This window comes from Pseudopipra pipra, chromosome 20 (genome assembly GCF_036250125.1).
Source record: "Pseudopipra pipra isolate bDixPip1 chromosome 20, bDixPip1.hap1, whole genome shotgun sequence".
NCBI classification, from domain to species: Eukaryota; Metazoa; Chordata; class Aves; order Passeriformes; family Pipridae; genus Pseudopipra; species Pseudopipra pipra.
This window is the reverse complement of record NC_087568.1, coordinates 11,464,015-11,488,148: the sequence shown is the minus strand read 5'-3', so window position 1 is coordinate 11,488,148 and position 24,134 is coordinate 11,464,015. Positions and strand designations below refer to the sequence as shown.

At 59.6% G+C, this 24,134-nt stretch overlaps 1 protein-coding gene across 4 annotated transcripts; it reads right to left on the bottom strand.

Moving 5' to 3' along the window:
- Positions 1–41: 41 nt before the first annotated feature.
- Positions 42–22,647, bottom strand: NPDC1 (neural proliferation, differentiation and control 1). 4 transcript variants are annotated; one of them, XM_064677304.1, is made up of 9 exons: positions 22,491–22,647; positions 9,080–9,223; positions 4,620–4,727; positions 4,322–4,495; positions 4,138–4,204; positions 3,059–3,143; positions 2,850–2,929; positions 2,460–2,624; positions 42–1,600 (listed from the first exon to the last, which is right to left on the bottom strand). In XM_064677304.1, exons 1-9 carry the CDS (start codon positions 22,582–22,584, stop codon positions 1,582–1,584), a joined length of 936 nt encoding a protein of 311 aa, XP_064533374.1. In that variant the 5' UTR covers positions 22,585–22,647; the 3' UTR covers positions 42–1,581. The 4 variants fall into 4 exon arrangements, with proteins under 4 accessions (XP_064533374.1, XP_064533375.1, XP_064533372.1 ...); XM_064677305.1 differs by having other exon boundaries at positions 2,528–2,624; XM_064677302.1 differs by having other exon boundaries at positions 2,528–2,624; positions 2,850–3,143.
- Positions 22,648–24,134: the final 1,487 nt, after the last annotated feature.

Genomic DNA, 24,134 nt, shown 5'->3' with positions numbered 1-24,134 from the left:
AGGAGCCACCCGAGCCGTGGGTCCCACACTACACATTCACATGGGTCTCAAACACGGTCTTTTAATAAAATCTTTTAAAAGAACTACAATTCATACAACAACAATGAGAGGTGTGGGGAGAGGGGCAGCAGCCCATGGGGAGGGGCAGCACAGGACATGGGGACAGAATCTGTGCTGTGACAGCCTCTGTCAGCCACCCCGCCAGGGACAGGGACGGTAATGGCCCCATGCCACCACCATGTCACCAGCACGTCCCTGCCACTGCTGCCTGCCCTGCCTGTGTCTCCCTGAGCTTCCGTGAGTGCAAGAGGTCACCCCCATGCAACAGGTCACCTGTGGTCATGACAGACCACAAGAGGGTCTGGACATGAAGCCACAATCTGTGAAAAGTAACTCAAACCCTGTCCTGGGCCTTCTGCTGAAAGGTCACGGCCAATGCACCCGGGAGGCTTTGGGGAGCAGCACTGGGCTCCGAGCAGGGACGTGTTGGTGAGGGCTGGTGAGCCTGGACACTGGTAAGAGAGGGGTGCAGGGGGTGTCTGAGGCCCAGGAGGTGCCTGAGATGGAGCAGGGGAGACTGTCTCCTGCCTGGAGAGTGCACAGTGCCAGACTCCACAGGGATGCTGCCAGGGCGTGGGCTCCATGCCTTGGCTACCCCTCCCAGCCACCTTTGCTCCCTCCAGTCCTGCTCCTTCCTCCCCCACGGCCACATAGGCTTAAAAACAAAATCCTGAACCCTTTTTCTGAGTTTTCACCCCACCAAGGCCTGGGGTAAGAAAAAGCTCATCCTCTGCCAGCACCGGCTGGCATGGGTTCCCAGGCCACAGTGGCACTGGGACTGTCTGCACCCCGGGGCAGCATCTGAAGGAGCATCCTGGAGAGTGATGCCAGCACCTGCTTGAGCCACTCCTGGTCCTGCCCTTGGCTCCCAGAGCACTGTCCTGCTGCCAGGGGCTGCCCAGGCTGGGAAGGAGGGGGTAGAATGGGCACTGAAGCCCTTAGTGATGCCACTTGCTCCAGGGAAAGGCTCCATCCCTGGGCAGGCTGGCAGCCCTGATGCCAGACATGAGCATGCCCAGCCCTCCTGGCCCTCTCCTGCTTTCTAACCCTCTCTCCATCCCTTTCCCAGCTGCTGCATATCAGCCTAGCTGCAGCCAGGGCAGCAGCCCCCTCCTTAAAGCCAGCTGCAAAGAGACAGTGCCGCAGACCCCCCAGTTTCTGTGCCAAAGCAGTAGCCACCCCCCACGTGTAGGGCTGGCATGTCCCCGAGGGCAGTGAAGCAAAGGGCAAGGCAGGGACGCGATCACAGCAGCAAAGAGGACAAGGACGCTGGAAACGGGGGCAATCCCCGCTCCCATAGCTGTTAGTGGGTGTTTATTGGGCAGGCGTCGAACAGTCTGGCAGCGCGGGGTCTGCGGCCCTTGGCCCGGCTGTGGGTGCCCCTCCGGCACGGGCCGCCCCGCCGGGCCCCGGCTGCAGGCACAGTCTGTAGCGAGCTCGGGTGCAGGAGTCTGGAGGGGTGTTACTGGTGCGACTTGAGGTTGGAGAGGTGTAAGGAGGAGTCGTCAAACAGCGGGTTCCTCACTTCCATTTCTCCAGTCTGCCATGGGGGAGGGAGTGGGATGGGAAAAGGAAAAGGCAGGAGGTCAGAAAACAATTGGGGTTCAGCTGCCCCTTTCAAAGGGGTTTGGGTCTGAACCCCAGCGTGGCAGGGACAAGGGAGGTGACCTAGTGGATTGCGATGGGGTGACTCATCACTCCTGAAAAGGTGCTGCTTCCCTGCCAGGTGGGGCTGGGGGTGCTGGGGTAGGGTGATGTGTAAAACCCAAGGTCCCAGGTGGAATGGGACCCCACAGCTGGGCTGGGGATCGCAGGACAGCATTCTCAGGGTGGCTGTCAGGAATAGGGCTCCTTGCTCAGACTGGGGACCCCAGGATGGGCCCCCCAGCAGGAGTGGGGTGCCTAGTCGACTGCCTGCCTCCCTGCCATCAAGTGCCCTTTAATGGGCCTGTAAAGACCCAATGATGACCCTCCATCTGGGCCTTGATGGCCGGGCTCTGCACCTATTACCATGTGAAAGGCCTCTCACCAGCCCTCTCACCAGCCCTTTGTGCTCTTTGTACCCAGAGCTGTTAGAAGGTGCCCTTTCCCTGGGTCCCCTGCCAGGCAGTGAGGACGTTCCTGGCTTTGAGAGGTCACAGGTCCATGCTCCAGACGCTGGGGTGGCACTAGGACTAGCCCCTCCACTCCTGGTGCTCAGGAGCCTTGAAGTGACCGTGTCCCTGGCACCACAGGGAAGGTGGGTCAGATGCGCCAAGGGCTGCCCTGGCTCTCTGCTCCCAGGGAAAAGCCTTGTGCCAGAACATGCACTCCTGCCCCTGGAGAGCTCCAATGAGAGGGAGCAGAGGGGTTGGACTACCTCTAGGTTTGATGAAGAACATGTGGGAAAAGGTCCTTACACATCCCAGGCACATGTTGGACTCCCCCTACATGCACAGGGACCCCCAGCTCCCCTGCGCCCGCGTACCGGAGCCAGCCCGGGGCACTCATACACAGTGAAGTCTCCATCCTCATTCTCCTCATCAGAGGATGCAGAGTCCGGCAGCTTGGGCTCCTCTTTATGCCTGTGGGGGAAAATCAGAATCATAGAATCAGATGGGTTGGAAAGGACCTCTGAGATCATCAAGTCCAACCCCTGATCCACTACCGCCGTGGTTACCAGACCATGGCACTAAGTGCCACATCCAGTTTCATCTTAAAGAGAGAGAATATAGAGAAGGGGTGAAGCCCAGGGATTAGGGGCACCCCAGTTAACGGCAGGACATGCTGTTTCCTGACGGGTTGCTTACTTCTCCAGGGAGATCATCTGCTGCTTTTGGTGCTGGTAGTGGTACATCTGGGCACTCTGAGCCAGCGTCTTGTCCCCGGGCTGCAGAGAGAGCAGGAACAGCTGTGACCAGGCTCTGGAGTGCCCCAGCCTGGCTGGTGGGGGGCCTACACCATGTGGGAATCCCTCCAGCAGAGCACCAAAATCCCCACCGGGAGGGACATGCTTTACCGAGATCTTGTCGTAGGGCAGGGGGCTGGCCACTCGCTGGGTCGAGTAGTCTGCTTTCTGCGCCAGCCTGACCTCCTTCTGCAGCCTGCCGGGGAGGGGAATCGAAATCATGGAATCACTAAGGCTGGAAAAGCCCTCTAAAGTCATCAAGTCCATCAGAAACTCAGCACTGCCAAGTTCATCACTAAACCATGTCCCCAAGTGCCACATCCACGTTTGTTGAACATTTTCAGGGATGGTGACTCCACCACCTCCTTGAGCAGGCCTGTTCCAGTGCTTGACCGCCCTTTCTAATATCCAACCTAAACCTCCCTGACACAACTTGAGGCCATTTCCTCTTGTCCTGTCACTTGTTACCTGGCAGAAGAGCCCAACCCCCACCCGGCTCCTATGTCAGGGACTTGTAGAGAGTGAGAAGGCTGCCTTTTCTCCAGGCTGAGCCTTGCCCCCCCCCATACCCCACCCCGGGCCCCCCCCACCCCCCGAACTCCCTCACCTGCTCCTCGTGAGACTTGTGCTCCAGACCCTTCCACACCTCCACTGTCCTTCTCTGGACATGCTCCAGCCCCTCAATGTCTTTCTTGTCGTGAGGGGCCCAAAACTGACCCCAGGATTCAAGGTGCCTCACCAGTGCCTAGCACCGTGGACAATTACTTCTCTAGTCCATCCTAGTGGACGTTGGGAGCTATGGGAGCAGACGACTCCATTCATGAGCCAGTGACCGTCAGAGAGGTTCAGTTCTCCCACTCACATCCCTGTTCCCTGAGATGGCACCCATGACAGGTGGCACCCCCACGCATAGCCGCCTCTATCCCATGGGGCCTGGGCACGAGGCACCAACGTGCTGGGAGTGTGAGCACCCAGTGCCACAGCAATGCCCACAACAGGAGCCTGCACCTGGCATGGGGATGTCTCACCACTGTCCTCCCACCCCGGCCAGCAGACACCATGGCTGGGGGGAACTGGCAAGGGCAGCTATTGCCTCTCCTCCAACCCCTCATGCCTAGGAAGCATGGGAATACACTGTCCAGGGCACAGGGACACCAAGGGACTGGTTGGCATCAGCAGCCCCGGCTCACCTGCACCAGCAGACGGCTGCCACAATCAGCGCCGAGATCCCGGCCACTGTGCACACCACGATCAGCCCTGTGGAGGCAGAGGGGACACCAAGAGACAGCAGATGAGCCAGTGGCACAATGCCACCAGCCCATGCTTCCCTGGTGAGGGTGTGAAACCCCTTCCCACGAGTCCCTGGGGTCTCACCGAGCACCACGTTGTCATTTGCAGGGATGGGGGATGCCTCCACTGGGTTCTTCTGGACCGTGGCAGTGGTGGGGAGGGTGGCGGCTGCTGTGGTGCTGGTGGGACCCCGCTGCAGTCGCCCCTCTCTCAGCCCGCTGGCCAGGCGTTGTCTGCTGCCGTTGGGCACCAGCGTGGCTGCAGGAGAAGGCAGAGCTGTGAGCAGCTGCCGGGCAGCTCTGGAGGGCAAACCAGCCTGGGGTGCAGGATCTGGCTGCCATGGGGTCCCTGGTACCACTGGGAGTAGGGAGAGAGCACTTACTTCTGGGTCTGCCATCCTGTACCAGGTGGTGGTGAGGAGCCTCTTGCCTGGCCAGCACATCTGCCAGAAAATCAATTTCTGCCTCCAAGCTGGGAATGGAGGTCCGTCCTGCGGGAGAGCGTGGGCATGAGGTGGGCACTGCAGGGTGCAGCCGTGTGCCCACCCCCAGACCCCCTCAAGAAGGGGCTTGCATCCCAGCTCCAGCAGACACAGGTGGTGGTGAGTCTGAGCCCCCTCAGATGCAGCCCTCCCAAAGCTGGGACCTGGGACCCATGTGTGTCCTTGCTGCTTTTGGAGGGATTTTCATCCCACCAACGCTGGAGGCTGAAGGAGCAACAGTGTCTGCCCCTCTGACAGAGGCAGCAGGTCCTGCAGATCCTGTGAGAGCAGGCAGGGTGCCAGCATCTGCTGTGCAGGACATGCTTCATGTCCCTGCCCCTAGGGCCACACAGTAGCCCCGAGTGTGGAGGGATGGGAGCTGGACCAGGACAGACACCCCACCGCTGCCCCTCTGACGCAGGGGTGAGGGGCAGCTCCAGCAGGGTGAGTCGCAGGCAGGGGACACCTGAACACTGGTTTTCACCCCAAATTATTCTTTACAGCCCAGGGGCCCTGGAGCCACCCCAGAGCAGGGCTCAGCTGGGCTGTCCAACAGAGTGTGGGAGCCCTCGCTCCAGCAGAGGGGCTGATTTCTGCCTGGTAGGATGCAGCCCCTTTGGGAAGGGAGTAGGGGTGCCCCATGCAGCAAGGAGCACCCTGTATCCCCAGGGGCTGGCCCAGCATCTCATGGGTGGCATTTCATGCACAGTGCTCAGCAGGGACATCCAACCTGCAGAGGGCTCCTGTGGCATCAGGCATGGGCAGGACCCCCACTCTAGCCTGGAGTTGCCCACCCACAGGATGACAGTGTGGAGCAGGAATGGAGCTGCTCTTCTCAGGCTCACTGAGCAGAGTCCAGCTCTGACACTCACCACTGCTTTTAACAGGATTAATCTCAATTTCAAAGGCAGGAGACATCCCTGTCCTATCCCTGTTCCCATCCCAATCCCCACCCCTATGCCTGTTCCCTCTGCCCATATTCAGATGGAAAGCCCTGGAGGATAAATCCAGACATACAAAGGCAAGATGGTACCGGCAGCTTGATTCCCAGGTGAGACACCTGCCCTGAGCTGCTACAGGGAACAGGGGGCCAAGGCTGAGCCCCAATTCCTGCCTGACCGTCCCAGGAACAGCAGGAGCAGAGATGCTGCAGTGGGTGGGGCATGCTGGGGAGGAACAGGACAGGTAGGGTATGGCCGAGCACACAGGGCACGCAGGACAGGGACAGGGCACAAAGGACACACAGAACATGCACAGGGCACTCAGAGGTGCAGGCAGGGCTTGTGCAGGGAGCGGGTGCCCTCTCATGGTAGGTCCCACTGCCGCCTGCAGCAGGATAGCACAGCCAGGATGGTGCAGAGCCCTGTAGCCCCTCCCCTCTGCCCCCGGCCCCTCCTGGGGGCTTCTCCCTCCTCAGGGCTCAACCCTGGAACACACATCGAGGTCTCACCAGTTACCGTGATGTTTTGGGGACAGCAGTGACCAAGGAGAGACAAGTGTGACTTCTGCCCCGGGCAGAGGAAATTTGAGGCTGACAGTGTCCACAGGAGGGCACAAATCCATTGATAGTCCTGCCCCAGGATGGCTGATACCCTCCTTGGTGCCAGCAGCCCGGCAAATGGGAAAGGGGGAACCCCCCTATATGTGAGCTTAGATCCCCTTTTCCCCCTTTTTCCAAAGTGCTTCCTGCAGCCTGGTGGGTCTCTATGCTGGTCAAGTGGAAGCAGGCATGGGACTCACCAGCCCAAAGCACATCACTCAAACCCATCACAGCACAGACACATGCAGCACCATGATGTGCATGGGATTTTGGGGGGCTCAGACCCCTGCACAAGACAGCACCAGTCATGTGCAGGCAGCCAGCTTGTAGGATGCACTGCATCAAGATTCTATGCATCCCATCTCACCTCTGTGCTGATGCTGTCTGTGCCAGGTATGCCAAGACCCACCCCCAATGCCACCAATGGCAGGAACACACCACTCACATGCATCGCTCTTGAGACCCCAAATGATGCTTTTTATCCCAAAAAGCTGCTCTCGGGAGAGGATCTCCAGCTCCTGCCAGGGACCCGGCAGCAGCTGAGATCCCGGTATCAGCGTCAGTAGCAGTTGCAAGTGGCTCAAGTATCCCTAAGCACACAGCAAAGGGGCGCTCCCTTTAAAGGGTTAGGCATCCTTGAGCCACAGCAGTCCCCTCTGTTTGCCTTGCATCCCCCCCAGAATGCAGCTATCACAGCCCCTCCTCATCCTTGCAACCTTCTCCAGTGCTGCTGCCAGATCAAGGTACAGGCAGGATGTAAAAGCCCTCATGGAAAAAAAAATTGGTGCCTCCCCATCAAGAGGAGCTGGGCATCCTCGGGATGCTAAAATAGAGGATTTGGGAGGGGATCCCCCTTTTTCATTTACCCTAGTACCCACGCTTTTGCTGCCACAAGCTAGTGGCATTGCATGGGACAACAGAATGGGGTTGGGAGAGACCCAGATGGTCACTATCCTCCCAGGGTGGGTCCTCAGAGCATGGTACCGTGGTCCTACATCTCTCCGGGTGAAGATACAACTGTGGCCGCATTCTTCAGAAAGGAGCTGGGTTGCTATGGAGATGCCAGTGCATGTGCAGCCCTTCTGAGAGGGGAATTTGCTTCCAAGACTTCATATTAAAAAATAAAACATACACAACTGCCAAAGCCATTTGATACTTGTGGATAAGGAGCCTGTGGCAGGGGTGATGAACCCCTGATTGCTGTCAAATGCCAAGCCTGGACCCCATCCCCATGCCATCACCTCTCATCCCCTCCAGCCATCACTCCCATTTCAGCCAAAGGGCCTCACTTTGGGGTCTCCCTTCTGATTTACAGGTTGATGCTCCTGCCACGAGGAACAGCACTAAAGGCATGCTGGGCTCTGCCATCCCCCATGTGCCCACCCAGGCTGAGCCGTGGGCAAAGAGCAGCTCTGGCTGCCCCCCGACAGGACCCTGAACGTGCTCAAGAACATAAAGCAATCCCCCAAAATCCAGAGGCCCCCTCCATGTCTGCATGGAACTCAAATACAAGGGGAGTTGCCTCTCTGGGTCAGTGACTAGCACTTTTCCATCCTGCCTGGCACAGGACAAGCCACCCTGCATGTTTTTGGAAGCTCCCCAGGACTTGGCACCCCACTTAGCAGGAGGCTTTTGGGGCCAGCGGGAGCAAAGAGCAGATGGAGAAGGGCAGGCAGGGGGGGAGATGCTATAATGCTCTGCAGCAGGAGGTGGTTCAGAGGTGCTCCAGAGCTGTCACCTTGCATCCAGATGGTCTCCAGCAGAACACACCAGGAGCAGCCCAAGGGCATGGCCAGTCCTGGCCTCTTCCTCAGACACAGAGGCTGCTCCTCTATAGTTACAGGAAAAATACTTGTGTGGAGCCCTAATTACGGTCTTAATTCACCTGTGCGTCAAACCTGCATAAAACCCCACGACAAAGGGGCAGGGACAGCTCTGCCACAGCTTTCCAAGCATCATGAAGAGTTGAGGGTCATGCTAAAAAATGCCTGTGCCTGGCACTGTCTTTGCAGCCAAACTGGGGCATAAGTGCCATGGCTACACCGGCAGCACCCTCCATCTACTGCAGCAGCAGTGGGATGGGTGACCATGGGCTGCTGCTCCCAGGATGCTGCCTGTCTCTCTCCCCACTGGCACAGTGCAGCCACCCAGGCTGTCACGGCCCCTCATATCCCTCCGGAAAGGAATAATACCCTGCACAGCCTTTGGTACCCCAGTGCGCAGGCAGGCACGGTCCTGCCTGGCGCTGCCGACTCCAGCCCTCCTGGCACAGATGCTGGGCATCACCCAAGGAGGAGGCAGCAGCCCTGAACTACAGGCCAATGTCTCAACTCAGCCCCGGGGTGGGTGAGGCTGTGGGCACCCATTTGTCTCGACCACAGAGTCAGCACAAGTCACACACAAGTCTGTGTGCTGAAAACTGCCTCCCTGCTCCTGCAGAGCCTGCACCCTGGAACAGCCAGGCAGACCCCAGAGAGCCCCAGAAGCCACCAGGGCCCCTCCTGTCCCCAGCGGTCCTGGGACCCTGAGGTGCTGGCAAGGCCACATGCAGTCACCCAAGGAGGATGCATGGGGAGCAGAGTGGGGTCCACATGCTCCTTGCCAACCCCAAAACCACCCCTCAGCTGCGGTGAGCAGAGCGAGAGGGAGCAGAGCAGCCATCCCCACAGAGATATGGCTGCCATGGAGAGGAGAGAGCAGAGGATGGGGTGCTGATGGGGCAGGGTGCTCCCTGAGGCACAGAACCTCCCAGAGCTGCAGAGGGGAGGGGCAGGTGTGCAGGCAGGGGGTGAAGGGACTGCTGTGGAGTGGGTGCACCTACCACTGGGTGAGAACTGCTTCTGGACACAGCGCCCGTGGTCGTCCTCCTGGAAGGGGGGCAGGCAGGGCCCACAGGCACCCGACCCCGGTGGGCAGAACTCTCGGCGCTGCAGGGCACAGTCCAGGCTCCGGGGACAGGACACTGCTGTGGGGACAGGAGAAAAGAGCTCAGGAGGAGGAGAGGGGTCAAATGTACCTCCAGGTCTGTCCGTGGCCTCTTGGAATGGGATCCAGCTGCCCCAGGATGCTCTCGCTGCAGCTCCCAGGTATGGAAGGGCTTCACCAGAGCCACCCCTTGGCCCTGCTTTGCCTCCAGAAAGCTATTACTGGCTGCAATTAACGACAGGCTTAACGACCGAGGAGTTGGACTCGATGATCTTTATGGGTCCCTTCCAACTTGAGATAGTCTGTGATCCCATGACCTGCAAGTTTGCTGCCTCAGGGAAGAGCAGCCAGTCTCCATACTCCCAGACTTCCAGCCCCAGGACTGTCACCATCTCATGGTAGGATGTGTTACAGGACACTCTGAGCCCCACAGTGACCAGGGTCTCCCACCCCATCCTGCCCCACACAGGGATCTGAAATCCAACTAGCACAGACTGAAGCTCGTGTGGTGACTGTCAAACCAAAAGTCCCAAATCAACCCCCCAAAGCCTCAGTAGGGCTGTGACAGGTCAGTGCTAGCACTGGCAAGTAGGATCCCATCCCTTCGGCATTGCCCAGGGGAAGCAGTGGGAGCCAGCCCTTCCCAACACTGCACCCCAAACCTCCCTCGCAGTGTCATGGGGTGTCTCATGTCCATGTCAGCTCCGGGGCACTTCCACTCCCTGGGAACAGGCATGCGCCCCCCATGCTCCACCTCACCTGACCCATCAGACCACGGCACCGCTGTCATGGCCGGGAGCACCCTGGTTCATCACCCCAGGCAGGCTCAGGCCAGCGGGACCTCCTAGGGGGACACAGAGTCTCCGTGTCCTGTACAAAGCTGAGCCCTGGACTGGGTGATGGTGGCCAACCATGTGCAGAGCTGGAGGGAGGAACTGTGACCAGACAGGACAGTGACACACAGAGCCAGGCTTCAGGTGTCACCTTCAGCGGGGGGCTGCAGGGACACGCTGGGGGCCTGGTTTTGATGGTGACACTGCTGGTCCTGCCACAGCATGAGCATGAGTGTCCCTCCCTCACAAGCTGGTGGCAGTGCGGAACCAGGTGACCCTCAGTATGCCCAGCACTCAGGCTGGGCACAGCTGGATGGGAGGCAGAGCTGGATTGGGGGACAGTTGGATGGGAGACAGGGCTGGATGGGGCACAACTGGATGGGGAGCAGAGCTGGATGTGAGGCAAAGATGACGGCACAGCTGGATGGGAGTGTGCAGCTGGAGGGGGCACAGCTGGAGGAGAAGTGCAGCTGAATAGGGAGCGCATTTGGATGGGAGGCAGAGCTGGATGGGGGCACAGCACACAGCTGCCCTACCCTGCCCCTCACCTTGCCACGCATGGCCATGCCCACAGTGTTCCTGCAGGCAGCACTGGGTAGGGAGCAGGGCTGTGGGGCTGCACCGGGAGCAGGGCCAGGCTGGCCGCCCCCGGGCTGGCGATGAGTCACAGCAGGAGCTGCTTCCAGCACCAGCCCACGCACCCCAAGCCAGCCCTGCCAGCCCTTGCCACCCACACTAGCACCAGCAACACACCTGCCATCTGCCTGTCCTGCATCCCGGGGATGGCAACACTGGGGGGCAGCCCTGGCATCGAACACCCCACGAGGAGGGGCACCCCAACGCTGGGGGCCGTCCTGATCCCCATCACTACAGCACACCAGGGGGCGAGGGAGGCAGCACCCTGTGCACACTGGAGAGTCCTGGAACAAGACGGAACTGCCAAGACACGAATCATGACAGTTCTGCTCCCCCAGCAAGGGCACAGGAAGGATGTCACCCCAAAGCCAGATGAGTGGGATATGCCACCCACAGCAACCCGCCCTCTGCATGGCCATATTTCACCATCAAACTGCTCACCAGAGGGTGCAACCCCTACTAATGGCCCCCAGCCTGCTCCCCACTGCATCCCCTGAGGCACTCATCACTTCCCCTTCCGGCTGGCAGTGTCAGGGGCAGAGCTGCCCTCACTGTAGAGGTTTCTCCTGCAGCAGCTGCAATTTTAGGGCTGACTGAACCCCACACCAGGCACAGCAAGCTGGAGGGTGTTCGCTCGTGCTGGGAGGCAGAGCCCACTCTGCCCGTGGGAGCCAGGTTTGCTCCCTGGAGTTGCCGTGGGCCTCGGCCAGGTGGCTGGGGGGCAATTAGTGCTTAATGGGAAAATAATCAGGTGTTTAAGCACAGAAATAGGACTTGGTTACTGGCTGCACCTCTCTGGGGTTACTCTCAAGGCCGCTCCGTTTAAAAATGAGGGGCAGGAAGATGATGTGGCACTGCACAGCTCCAGGCTGGGGACATGCCACAGCCACGTGGGTCACTGGGGGGGACACCAGAGCGCCTGTGCCACAGGCTCATGCAAACACTTCCCCCAAAACAGGTGCTGCCAAAAGCTGATGACTGGTGGAGTAAGCCACCCAAGCAAGGGTCACCCTGCAGTGCCAGACCTCGACAACACCCTCAGAGCCACCCTGGGGAGTGGGAGGGGCTACAGGGGCAGAAGCCAGAGCACAAGCCCCAAGCCAGAGTCCAGCAACCAGGTAAATAAATAAAGCCCAGGCTGGATCCCAGCAAAGGCTGTTATCTCTGTTTGAGGAATGAGCTGTGCTTGCCCAGCTGTCACAGGCTGCAATTCAGAGCTCCCCATGTGTCACCAGTCAGTGGATGGTGAGCTGGCATCACTGCGTGGGCACCCCGTGGGCTGAGGGGGCCCACGGGGCTTTGCCACTCTCTAAGCCCACCTCAAAGCCCAGCAGTGAGAGCCCTGTGCTGGTGGGAGTGGGCACCTCAATGCCATGCTACGTGACAGGGACTGAGTGCCGTGTGTGCCAGAACCCAGGCACCACAGGGGCATCTCCACCCCTGACCACTGTCACCCTGGGGGGCTGTCACACCCTGCCCCCCCATGCTGCCCCAGCCCTGCACACTCATACATGCCCTGGGGGGGTAGGTACCATCTGTCCATTCTCAAGCGGGCAGGTGGTGGGGTCCAGCTTCCATGTTGGGTGTACCCGACCCCTCCCACCACCCCTTGGCTCCCCAGTGCCCTGGCCACAGGTTCACCCTCCTGAATACCCACCCAAAGGTGGGTAATGGGACTGGCACAGCACATGGGTCCCAATTCCACCCAGCTGTGGCCATGTCACCACCATGCCACCCACCTGTACCAGCATACCCGCTACAGCTGCCCCATCTTGCCTCTGCACCGGTGAGGCTGCTGTTGAATCTGGGAGAGTTTGGGATGCCCCCACCCCAACCATGCCCCCTGCTTGGCATCAGTGCAGCCCAGCAAGGCCAGCCCACAGGTGGGACGGTCAGGAGAGACTCAGGCTGGGATCCCGAGGGACAGGGATGGAAGGGCAGCATGGACCTGCTGGCAGGATGGTACAGACCAGAGGAGCGAGCAATGACATGGGGTGCTGGGAGGAGGAGGATGCTTCAGCTGCTGTCACTGCCCTGCCATGGCGCACAGCTCCCGTACAGGTGGGCAGCAAGCCCAGCCCAGCACAACTGGGGTAACCCCTTAAACCAAGCTGAGGGCTGTGCCGAGCCGCCAGTGCTGGAGGAGGTGAGTGGCTCCCTGCAGGCAGGATCCCAGACAGGAGCTGAGCCCAAGGGCAGCAGGTGCACAGGACACCCTGCAGCCAGCACAGACAGTGGGTGGGCACAAGCTAGGGACACATGTAAGCAGGAACAGACCTGTGCCCAGGAGGAAATGTGGGTGTGTGAACTGCAAGATGTGTGTCCATGGCCCCTGGATGTGTTATCCATGGGGGAAAGCTGAGCACAATCCCCCATCCCCAAGGACCCACCCTGGGGAGAGCCATGCTGGGCACCCGGGGTGGGACTCGGGGACAGCAGAATGCTTGTGACAGGAGGTGCCTGGGCAGGGCATGGAGCCGCTGGCAGTCACAGCCTGGGTGAAGCAGCTCTTCCACACTCGTGCCAACACATATAAGTGAAAAAGAAACAAAAATAAACCCGAGGAGGACATCTGGGTGGCCGGGAAGCAGGGACTGCCCTCGCTGCATCACTGCCACAGATAGAGAGATAAAAGTGAATGTAAGAAGACAATTAAGTAGTGCTGAGCACTGGTGTGGGTGCTCACAATCCCTGCACCAGCAACACCTGCCCACCAGAGCAACCTGCCCGGGACCACTGGGGTCCGGCGGCCCTATGGCAGCAGGATATGCCCCTGGTGGGACATGGGCACTGAGCCAGGGCATGGGGGTATATTGGGGTGTCTGGGGAACAGGGATGCAGGTCTCCCTCCCGTGTTGAGGCCCTGCACACTAGCGCATGACTGTGGCTGAGGAAAGACCATGGCGAGGATATGACAGAGCCCCGGCAGCAGTAGCAACCCCCGTCAGGCCTGCAGTGGTGTTGTGTCTGCCAGCTCCACTCCAAGGTCACTCCTCCTCCTCTTCCTCCTCCTCCTCCTCCAGCCAGGTGATGTGGGAGCTGCTGTGGGTCCTGCCTGCAGCCTGCTGGCCCTCCCAGCAATTCCTCTGCCAGCTGGCACTGTCTGGGGCTCCCTCCTGGCTCTACAAATTGCTCCTGGCTCTGAAGAAGTGCTCTGGAGCAGGCCTTGGGCAGGCAGACAGGGAGGCATTGGGCAGGCAGGCTGATGTGATGCTCCCCACCACACCCCAGCCCCTGAGGTCTCACTTCCCCCTGCCCACAGCCTGTCCAGCAGCAGGTAGGAACAGGGGTTGCTGAGGCACCCCAACATCCCAGTTCCACTGCCTGTGCCCAGGGGTGTGGCCCCCCCAGGGGAGCCAGGTGCTCACGGCATGACTGCTGACAGCTGCGCTAACACAGCCAATGGCAGGCTGGATGCCTGGGGTACCAAGCCCTGGCACCACTCCTTTTGCACACAGCAGCCACGGATGACACGCCCTGACCACAAGGGTTATACCATGACTGCAGGTCAGACACTATGCTGGTGGCTGGGCTGCAGTCCTGGAGCAATCCCCGCTCCTGGGCACAGCTGGCACCACTGCTCAGGCAGCCCCCATGGGAGCCCCACCACTGCCAGCAGCTGCTCACATCACCTCTGTGCTCCTGCCCCCAAAAATGCAGCAGTCAAGCCCCCTCTCACGTGTGGAGGCAGTGGAGCGGGGCTCTGCAATGCTGACCCCACAAGCTGGGAGTGGGGGGACGCTGGCCACATCATGTCACTGCTGGGGATGGAGCATGTGGCACAGCCAGGGCCACCAGTCTGGCCCCGCATCCTGCAGCAGCACTGGGCCATGCCATGCCACCAAGAGGGAGCAGCTGGAAGTGATTGCTTTGTGCTTCAGCAGATTTGGTCAGGCAGAGGCCACATGCCACCAACTCCCGTCCCCGAGGCCATCGGGGCTCACATCTTGGCTCCCAGCTGCAGCTGGTAGGCACTGAGATCTGGCTCAGCCAGCAGAGACAATCTCCAGCACAGCTTCTGTCATGGCCAAGGGACAGTGTCAGTAGCCCCATGCTGCAGACTGGAGGACAAGGGAACCTCCACAGGGACCCCGTGGCGGCATTCTCCCTGCCTGGACAGCAAACACCTCACCTGGGAGCACCCTGCTCCCAGGGAGGGAACGCTCTCACGAGCAACATCCAGGATTGATGGGAAATGGCTCCATCAGCACTCAACCCACACCCACCCTGCTGCTGCTGCTTTGGGGCCACCAGCATGGAGCCCTGGAATACAGGCAGCACAGGTGCACATCCTTCTGCAGCCCTGAGGGCATCACAATGGGCTTCCAGAGCCTTGTCCTGCTCCAGGTTCAATGCCAAGGGGAAAGAGAGGGACAGGAGGGCTGAGTAAGGCTTCTGCAGAGGTGAGCAGATGCCAAACCCTTGGCATCCCCAAGTGCATCACCTCCCAACCACCGGTGTTCTCCCTGAGCCTGCCCCTGCTCTAGGGGAGACTCCATTTACAAGCACTCTGAAATCCCAAGTTGGTCCTGTGATCGTAGGCTGGGGCAGCACCAAGTAGTCTCCACCAGGCTGAGGGAGTGGGATGTTGTGTCATAACTGCTCAAATCCCCTAAATGGCCAGAAAAATGCCTGTTCCCTGCCCTGGCAGCCTGCCTGCCATGCAAGGTGAAGGACTGGAGTGGTAGGGCTGTGGGAAGGGGAGATGGCACCTGGATGGATGGAAACAGCTCCAGCAAACCATGGATCCAGACACCAGCAGGGACTGGGCAGAGTCAGGAGGCAGCAGAAGATGTGGCCCTCCTTGCCTGTGGCAGGTGAGGGGGGCATCAAGCCAAGTGAGACCCCCTGGTACCTCAGCTCCAACACCCCTGGGCGCTGCTAGCCGCAGCTCCAGCCCTGCAGAGGCTGTTCTACATCCAGGATGTGCACCACTGCATTCCCCTGTGCCCCACTGTACCAGGGGGTCTCCAGCCACAAGTGGCTTCAGATATTCAGGAAGAGAAGAAATAATAAAAAAAGAGCAAAAGGCAAACCAGGTGCCACATGCCACTTCCCTGGGGCTGCCCACCCAAACTTGCTGCTGGCTCTGCTTCGCTGACTGCACATCCACCCGTGTCAGGGACCCCAGGCTGCTCCTGGTGCCACCCCATTCCATAATGCACCTGGCTGCTCTTTGAACCACCCACTTCAGGTCTTGTTCATCAGGTTTTGCTGAAGTAAAAACCAGCAGGCTTCACACCTGCCCTGAGCCCACCGGGGCTGGGGATGGGACAGAGGTGGGGTTCTTTAATTCCCTTTTTATTGGGCAGGTTTGGCACCATGCCACAGGTGAAGCAGCTGGTGGCCAAGGCCACAGTGCAGAGCAAGCACTGGCATGGGGACCCCTCCTTGCATCCCTGGGGTGCTCTAAGACAACACAATGGGCAGCACAGCATGGTGCTGGGCCCTTGCTGTGCTGGCATGGCAGGGAATGGGCAGCCCTGGCACCATGGACCCACCTGAAGTGTTGAGCAGTCTGGAGAGAAGGACTAGGGTCCAGCTCTTTCCTCTTGGCTTTCCTGGGCACTGGCCCATCAGCAGGGCACCACCTCAAGGGCGCCCACCTGTCCAGTGAGCCACAGCAGAGACGCAGCCTCAGGCAAGCTCTCCCTGTGGAGCCACTGCTGATGGTGGGGAGGTGAGAGAGGGCAGCCCATGCACATGAGGAGCTGCCAGGCCAGGGGCCAGCACAGCTCAGCACAGCTCAGCACAGCTCAGCCATCTGCGAGCAGCCATAGGCTCCCATGTGATCCCACTGCCGGGCTGGAAATACCCGCCCAGAGGAGCAGCACCACTGTGCCCACCTATGCCAGATGCTCTTTGGCAAAGTCAAAGCCATCCTACATCCCGCTGCGGCCCACGCTGTCACTGGAGACATCCTGCAGCCTTTGAGAAAGAGGCACTGGCATGATTTTGCTGATTAAACATCCTTGGAGATTGGAGGCAGTTTGGTCAGGGCGGGGAGTCTGCCTGTCTGCCCAGCTCCTCTCATCCACTCCTTGCTTTGCCACACCAGCCCTGGTGCTCCCACCAGCCCATCACCCTGAAACAGGCGTCTGGGGACACAGCCCCTTACTCATGGCTACTGGGCTCATAGGGGCTGACCTTTATGGCTGTAGGAACAGCCAGTGGAACAACAGCCTTTGGAACAAGGGCTGGCAAGGGCACCCCAGGAGGGCACCATGTGCCAGTGGACACGCAAGGCCAGAGGCAGGCGGAAACACAGGGGCCACAGCTCCCCACCCAACTGGGGCTGCACCTGTGGCTGCGATGGCGCTGACTCAGCCACTGCCAGCAATTAAGACCTGTGGGGTCATCATGTCCCATGGGGCAGAGCCCAGAAACTGGGGGTCCATGGGATGCACAGCTGCATCCCAGGGGTGCTGGTGAATGCAGCATCCCAGGGCTCCTGGAAAAGGACTGCAGATGGTGCTAAAAGAGCTGGACCCAGGGATTTCGGGGTTTATGCCCCATAGGAAGAGCCAGATCAAGGAAACCCTCTCCATCCTAGCCAGGAAGGATGGCCACAGGATGGGTCACATTACAGCAGCTCACCAGGGCTGCCCTCTCTCCCAATTTAGCAGGTGGCTGGGAAATAATCCCCAACAGACACGAGATGATGAAATCCCCGAGGCAGAGCTGCTCCTCCTGCACACAAGAGCTGTGGGCTCCCCAGGAACGCTCCACTGCTGACCCCCAGCTAAGCCCAGGCAGCACCCACAGGTGTTAAGGATGCACTGGAGAGCTGTACCTTCCATACCTCCTGTCTCCACCTCCAGCACAGTCTCCTTTCTGCAGGAAGGGAAGAGGGGCCAGGATCCCAGGGGACCCCTGTCCCACCATGAGCCATGGTCCCTGCCAACCCTCAGCTGATATGTCACCTCTCATGTCACCCATCTAGAGAGATGGGTTCCCACCCAAAGAGCAAATCTCCCCCCACAAAGGCTTTGCCATCCTCCATCCATGCAGGAGGGACCCCAGCACGCGCCATGGTGTGCACTGGTTAAGATGGGCAGCTGCCAGCCCGTGGTGCTTCAGGACAGGATAAGGCAGGGACCTGGACCTGCTCCAGCTATGTTTCCTTCCTTCAATTCAAAGCTCGCTCCAGGCACTTAATGGCCAGTTTCTTCCCGTTGCAATTCTCATTAGCTCACAAAGTGGCTAATTACAGGCCTGCAGCTGCCGTTCGGAGCACTGGTCACTCTGTGGCAGCAGCACTGGTTAACATCCAGGCATGGAAAGGAGACGCCCCAGTATTGGCAGTGGTGCTGGGGCCAGGCCCTGGGGTTTTGGAGGGGCAGCTGGCCCAGGGGAGCCACTGTCCCCCTGAGTAGATTCGGAACTTCCTGTGGAGACCAAGCACCGGGATACTGTTTTTGTGGAATTAATGCAGGGATGAGACTGATGGCAGGTACTGTACCCTGTGCCCAGGGACCCAGCACTCTGTACCTGAGGAGAGGCTATCCCATCACCCCTCCTGTCTCTGGGCACCCCCACCACCCCTCCTGTCCACAACATCCCCATCACCACATTGACACTCTTGCCCCCAGCAGCCCCCATCAACCTTCCCATTCCCACTGTCCCCACCATGCTATGACCCTTCCGGTCCCCAGTGTAGCCACACATCTCTTCCTGTGCCCAGCACACTGTCCATCCCGTGACCCTTCCTGTTCCTATTGCCCCTGCTACACTGTCACCCCTGATACCCCCAACACCCCTCCTGTCTCAAACATCCCCATCACCCCTCTAGTCTCCAGCACCCACCACCAACCTCCCTGTCCCCAGTGTCCTGATCACACTGTCACCCCCCTGTTCCCTCTCCCGCCCGGAAGCGCCTGTCAGGGCTAAGCCGATTACCTCCCTTAATACCCCCATGGCCCAGAAGAGACTTTTCAGGCAAACGTCCCCAGTGTGTCTTTCCTCTGTGGTGTGGGAAGAACCCGAGCACCCCTGGGGACTGAGGGGTCCTTGGGGTGGGGGACCCATCTCCAGAGCTGCCAGGGAAAATGCACATCCAAAGGACCTGACCCTACACATGACCCAGGCTCCAGGACCTCAGCCTCCCTGCCCAAGCTCCAGCTCTCCCTGCACCAGCACCCACAAGGCACGGCTGAGATGCACATGGGTTTGTGGGTCCCTAGCCAGCTGTAGTGAAAGGGATGAGGGACTTTCACCCTGTCTCTTCCATAAACTCTTCCTTGATGCTGATTCTGCAATTGGGATCACAGGTATTAGGAGCCTCTTTCCACCCATTTGCCCTCCTCAGGCCTGTGCAGGGAGCCCTGCCCAGGTCCCTGGCATGGGTACTGGCCTGCAGAGCCCCACGGGATGCCTGTGCCCCATGTCCCAGCTCCCCCACATCTAGCCCCCACTAGAGGTCCTTTCCCATGGAAAGGTGCCAGCTCAGCAAATGTAACCCTAGAGAACAAGGTGGGGACATTGTCTCCAAGAATAGAACTGCATGGAAAATTAAACTTGAGAGCGGCACACAGCTCCTAGGGGAGCAGCACCCCAGCTGCAGTGTGGGGCAACACTTGGTCTGCACCAGCGTGGCAGAGGACACCCTGACATGCAGCCATGAGGGGCTCAAAGGGATGGAGTGGCTGAGCAGAACAACTGCCCACCGCTGCCAACTGCTCCTGGGGGGACTTGGACAACCTTCACTGTGCCTCAAGAAAAAGCTGGGGCTGCTTTCTGCAGACCGATCCGCTCTACCCACTGGGTAGAGCCCCAGGGAGCTCGGCAGGGCAGCCAGGCCCTTGCAAGCACCACAGACGCAGCACCAGCCCTGCTGCCTTGCTCCCAACAGCTGTCCCAGTTTCAATGGTCAGCATGGGGGTCTGTGGAGCCACGGTGCCCCTCACGCCTCCCCAGTGCAGCAATGGCCAAGCAGACAAAGGAAAAGCCAAGAGATGGACAATCTCACCCACAGGCTGAGCCATGGGAACTTCCCAGGGGATGGCTCCTGCCTTGCCGTGCCCATCTGGGGACCTTGAGCAGTCCCTGCACCACCACAGAGCTGGGGCAGTTGGTATCAGCACCAGAATCCATGTTCCCACCTGCATCCCGGCAGAGCAGCACAAGTAGGAGCAGCAATGTGGAGTTGGCAGGTCACATGCGGCCAAATGGGTCACTTGGACTGGAAAGAACCACTCGGGTTGTGCTGAGTAGCTTCTCTGGATGTTTGGGATGTGAAGTGCTGACTGTTGTAGTGGGGTTGGGAGGTTCAGGATTATTAAAAGATGGGGTTCTAGCCCATCATCACATTTGTAAAACATTTCTTTTTATAATAATAATAACAATAATAATAGATAAAACTTGTCAACTCAATTACTTAGGAAGGGGGGAGAGTCTGGCTCTCACTCAAGTTCCAGGAAATGAAGCCATAAAATGAGGCGAGGCCAGGGCCCTTCCCAAAGCCAGGTGCACTGGACAGGGACACGTGGGAGAAAAACAGTTGAGGAGCAGCAAGCAAACCTAAACCACCCTGCAGCACCTCCAAAGCACTGCTGCCCTTCCTCCAGCTCGGATCAGGCCCATGGCAAGATGAGGATGTCACCGTGCCATGTGCAGCTGCATCCTGGGAGATGGCATCTGCTGCAGGGGCTCTGGATCACAGTGCTGGACGAGGAAGAGGAGATGCCAATCCCCACCTGAAAAAACTTTGATGAAGCCACAGAGGCAGGAGGACACGGGTATGGTGGTCCAGGACTTTCTCCCCCACTCTCTCCTTGCCCTTCAGAAGCCAGCTTCACCAGCACACCACAGGCGGGAGCTGCCCCTGGCCCTACCACCTCCACCTCACAGCTGTCCCCAGAGAAAGCCAAGCTCTGCCCCACCCACCCAGAAAGGGCAATTATACAGTGGGAAGAAACAGTCAACGCTTCCTGTGCCCCACTGTGCTCAGTGAGGAAGGTGGTGGGGGCAGGACAGTGACTCCTTTCCCTGTCCAGCATCCCAGGGATGTTTCTCTAGACATCTCCAGGAGAAACCCGCCTGGAGCTCCCCACTGCCATATGCTGCACAACCTCGACCTCCCAGCAATGGGATGCTGCCATCAGGAAAAGCTCAAAGACAAGATGCCCCAGCATCTCACAGGGCAAAGAGGTTGAGCCAAAAATCCCAACCCCACATGCGCCAAGAGCATGCGATATCCCAGTGCTGGAGCAGGTTGCTGCTGCAGAGCCAGGCCCCTCGCGCTCGTCTCACCTCCAGCAGCACCCGCAAGACTGGGAAAGGAGGGGAAGGGGAAACTACCCCCCTAGACAGCCCCCAGGCACAGCCACTCCACCAGCCCCTCGAGGGACCGCACCCCAGCAGCACTGCCAGCCCCGATGATCCCACACCAACCCCTTAAATTTGAGAGCAGCAGAGACTGTGCTGGATCACTGATGGCTGCATTGGAGCTGCCGGCTCTCCTTCCTGCGTCAGCAGTACCCCTGGCTGGGCCACCCCAGCCTTGGCTCATGGGAAGAGGCAGAGTGCAGGAGCATCCCCACGTCCACCTCCAATGCCCCAGCATGGAAGCATCTGGATGTTTTGATCCACTGGGAGATTTAAAAATTATTGCACCTTCCCGCTGTCCCTCAGAGCAGGCGGGAGCACGGCAAGGCCGCCTGGGCCCCGGCTGACAGCAGGCTGCCTGCCCGGCGTCCGCCTGCCCAGCGTCTGCCCCGCCGGGAGCCAGCTCAAGGAAACAATATTGGATCCGCAAACAATGCTGGGAGCCAGGAGGCCCTTCCCGGCTCCTGCGCCAGCGAGGCAGAAAGCACCTGCCCGAGACAGGCCGTACCTCAGGTCGGGACACCGCGCCTCCCCGGTGTGGGAGTGGTGGGCAGCTCCAGCCTTCCCCGCAGGCAGCAATGCTCAGGACCAGTTGGGGTTTTTCGGGTGGTGTTTATGCCCATCGCAGCCCTGCACACCCCAGCAGTGGGCACAGAGCGAGGGGACACGGAGTATATCCCGTGCCAGACCCCTCGGGAGGGGAAATGCCCTAACTCAGACCCCGAAACTCAAACAAATCAAACCTGAACGCCCCAAAACAATGCTTCAGTAGACAAGCAGGGTGGTTGAGGGTGGTGCTGTGGGGAGGGAGTGAAGTTCACCCATTCCTTCTGCCCCAGCAGAGAGCAGAAATGTCACCATCACCGGAGCAGCCCCGCGGGGCAATGCTGCAGCCGCTCCCAGGGCGATGGGGCAGGTGGGCAAACAGGACTCCCTCCCAAGCAGCCCTCCCGGCAGCTCCCCTGGATGGCTCGCTCACAGCAGCACCTTTATTTGGTTTTTCCTTTGTTTTGATGGGGGTTTTTGTGGTGGTTTTTAGTATTTTTTCCTGCCAATAAAGGTGCTTCCTGTGGGCCGCTCCCATGACTCCATACTGTCTCCCCACTTCAAGATCCATATCTGTGGTTCCCTCCTGCCCCCCGCCAACATCTCAGGGTCCCTCCAGCCCCCCCAAACAGCTGCTGGGGACCAGCCCTGCGCCGCTGCCAGCCGCTGCCAGGTCCCCGCCTGAAGCAGCGGGCAGGAGGGTGACGGTGCGGCGCTGCCCGTCCCCAGGGAGCGCTGAGGGGTGTGAGAAACCCCACTGGGGCTACGTGGGGGGGGCATTTCCTACCTTGCTTCCACGCAGGAACATGAGCACCCGTGGATGCTGATCCGTCGTGGGAGTGGGGATAATGGTGGAGGAAGGGGGGGGAACCGCACCAGGGTTCGTCGTGGGAGGGAACACGAGCATCCGCGGGGGCAGCGAGAGGACATGGACGCAGGTTGGCGGGGGAACGGAGAGGCACTCACCGGCACGGACGAGGCGCAAAGGGCAGGATCCGAGGGCGGCGAGCAGCAGCAGCAGCGCTCCGCGGCGGGCGGCAGCGCCCCGGGCCGCCACCATCGTCCACGGGCACGGCGGGCGCGGGGCCGCGCGGCTGCGGGAGGGGGCGGGGCCGGAGGGGGCGGGGCTCCGTCTTCGCATGGGCCACGCCCCCTCTCCAAAAGCCCCGCCCTCTCCTGCTGCTCCGGCGATGGACCGCCCCGGCATCGCTGACCCCGAAGGGAGATCTTAGAGCCCCTTCCAGTGCCTAAAGGGGCTCCAAGAGAGTTGGAGAGGGACTTGGGACAAGGGCCTGGAGGGACAGGACAAGGGGGAATGGCTTCCCACTGCCAGAGAGCAGGGTTAGATGGGATATTGGGAAGCAACTTTTGGCTGTGAGTGTAGTGAGACACTGACACAGATTGCCCAGAGAAGTTGTGGCTGCCCCATCCCTGGAAGTGTTCAAGGCCAGGTTGGACGAGGGTCTGAGCAGTCTGGTCTGGTGGAAGGTGTCCCTACCCATGGCAGGGGGGTTGGACTACATGGCCTTGAAAGGTCCCTTCCAACCCAAAGCAGTCTGTGATTCTGTGCTGGGGATGAGGGGCTGGGAAATCCCACTTGTGGGTCATTTTGTTACTGGGGTAATGCTTGGGCTGGTGGCAGGAGGCGTCATAGCCCTGCCCGCTCCACAGCTGTAGCACCTGGCTGTGAGTGCTGAGTTTGTCAGACCTCAGCTGCAGCCACTGGCCTTGATTAGAGTTGTGTATGGCCAAACCACCCCCTCCCTTCCCGGTTAGAGGAACATCTCTGGGTCACTACAGGGCAAGCTCCCTTGCAAAACCTCTTCCCACATCCTGAATTAATTTCACATCTGTAGGGTTTGTTTTCCAACCCCTATATCCCTTCAGACCATGAATGTCCCATCTGGCTGCAGGACAGTGGGGGCTTGGTGAAGATGTGCCCTTGCAGCTGCCAGCCCCAGGGATGCCACATGGACACTCTAGTCATGCCAACAGCCATGTCCAGCAGGGATACCAGGTTGTCATCCTCAGTGTCTCTATGTGCTGCAGAGCTCCCAGGCTGCCTGAGGTTTTCCCCTGTGGAGTCAGGGAATGCCAAGGCAGACAGCTCTGCAAAATCTCAGCATCTGATCTCTGGCCCCATGCTCCAGGCACAGACCTGATGCCTTGGCACAAACATGATGGCATGATGCTGGATGGGACCTTCTGTCCGGGATCCTGCTGACTGACATGTGCTGCCTGATTCTCAGAGGAGGGATTCCCACTGCCACTGCTGTGCCACGGGGCTGGGCTCAGCCCCAGCCAACACGCTCGCAGCGGGAGCTCTGTTACGGCATCCGTGGTGCCCTGGCAGGCTGTCAGCCTGCTCCGAGCCTGCCCAAGGAATGCCGAGAGCGAGCCGCTGTAGTGCGGCATGCCAGGAACACCAGGTTCAGCTCTGGCAGGAATTGCCACTGCCACCATGGCTGAGCAGGAAGGTGCTGGCAGAGATGGGTGACAGCATGGCAGGGGCCAGCTGTGTCATCTGCAGCAGAATAGTTATCTCTTAAATTTTCTTTATTCCTTAATTTCCTCGGCCCTTTGCTCCTGTTCCTCCTCTCTTCCCCTCCC

Coding starts and splice junctions, on each gene's coding strand:
- NPDC1 (XM_064677302.1), bottom strand. CDS start 22,584: ATGGTGGCGGCCCGGGGCGCTGCCGCCCGCCGCGGAGCGCTGCTGCTG. Junction 4,728..9,079: donor GAAGCAGTTCTCACCCAGTG/GTAGGTGCACCC, acceptor GCTCTCCCGCAG/GACGGACCTCCATTCCCAGC. Junction 2,625..2,849: donor CAGATGATCTCCCTGGAGAA/GTAAGCAACCCG, acceptor TTTCCCCCACAG/GCATAAAGAGGAGCCCAAGC.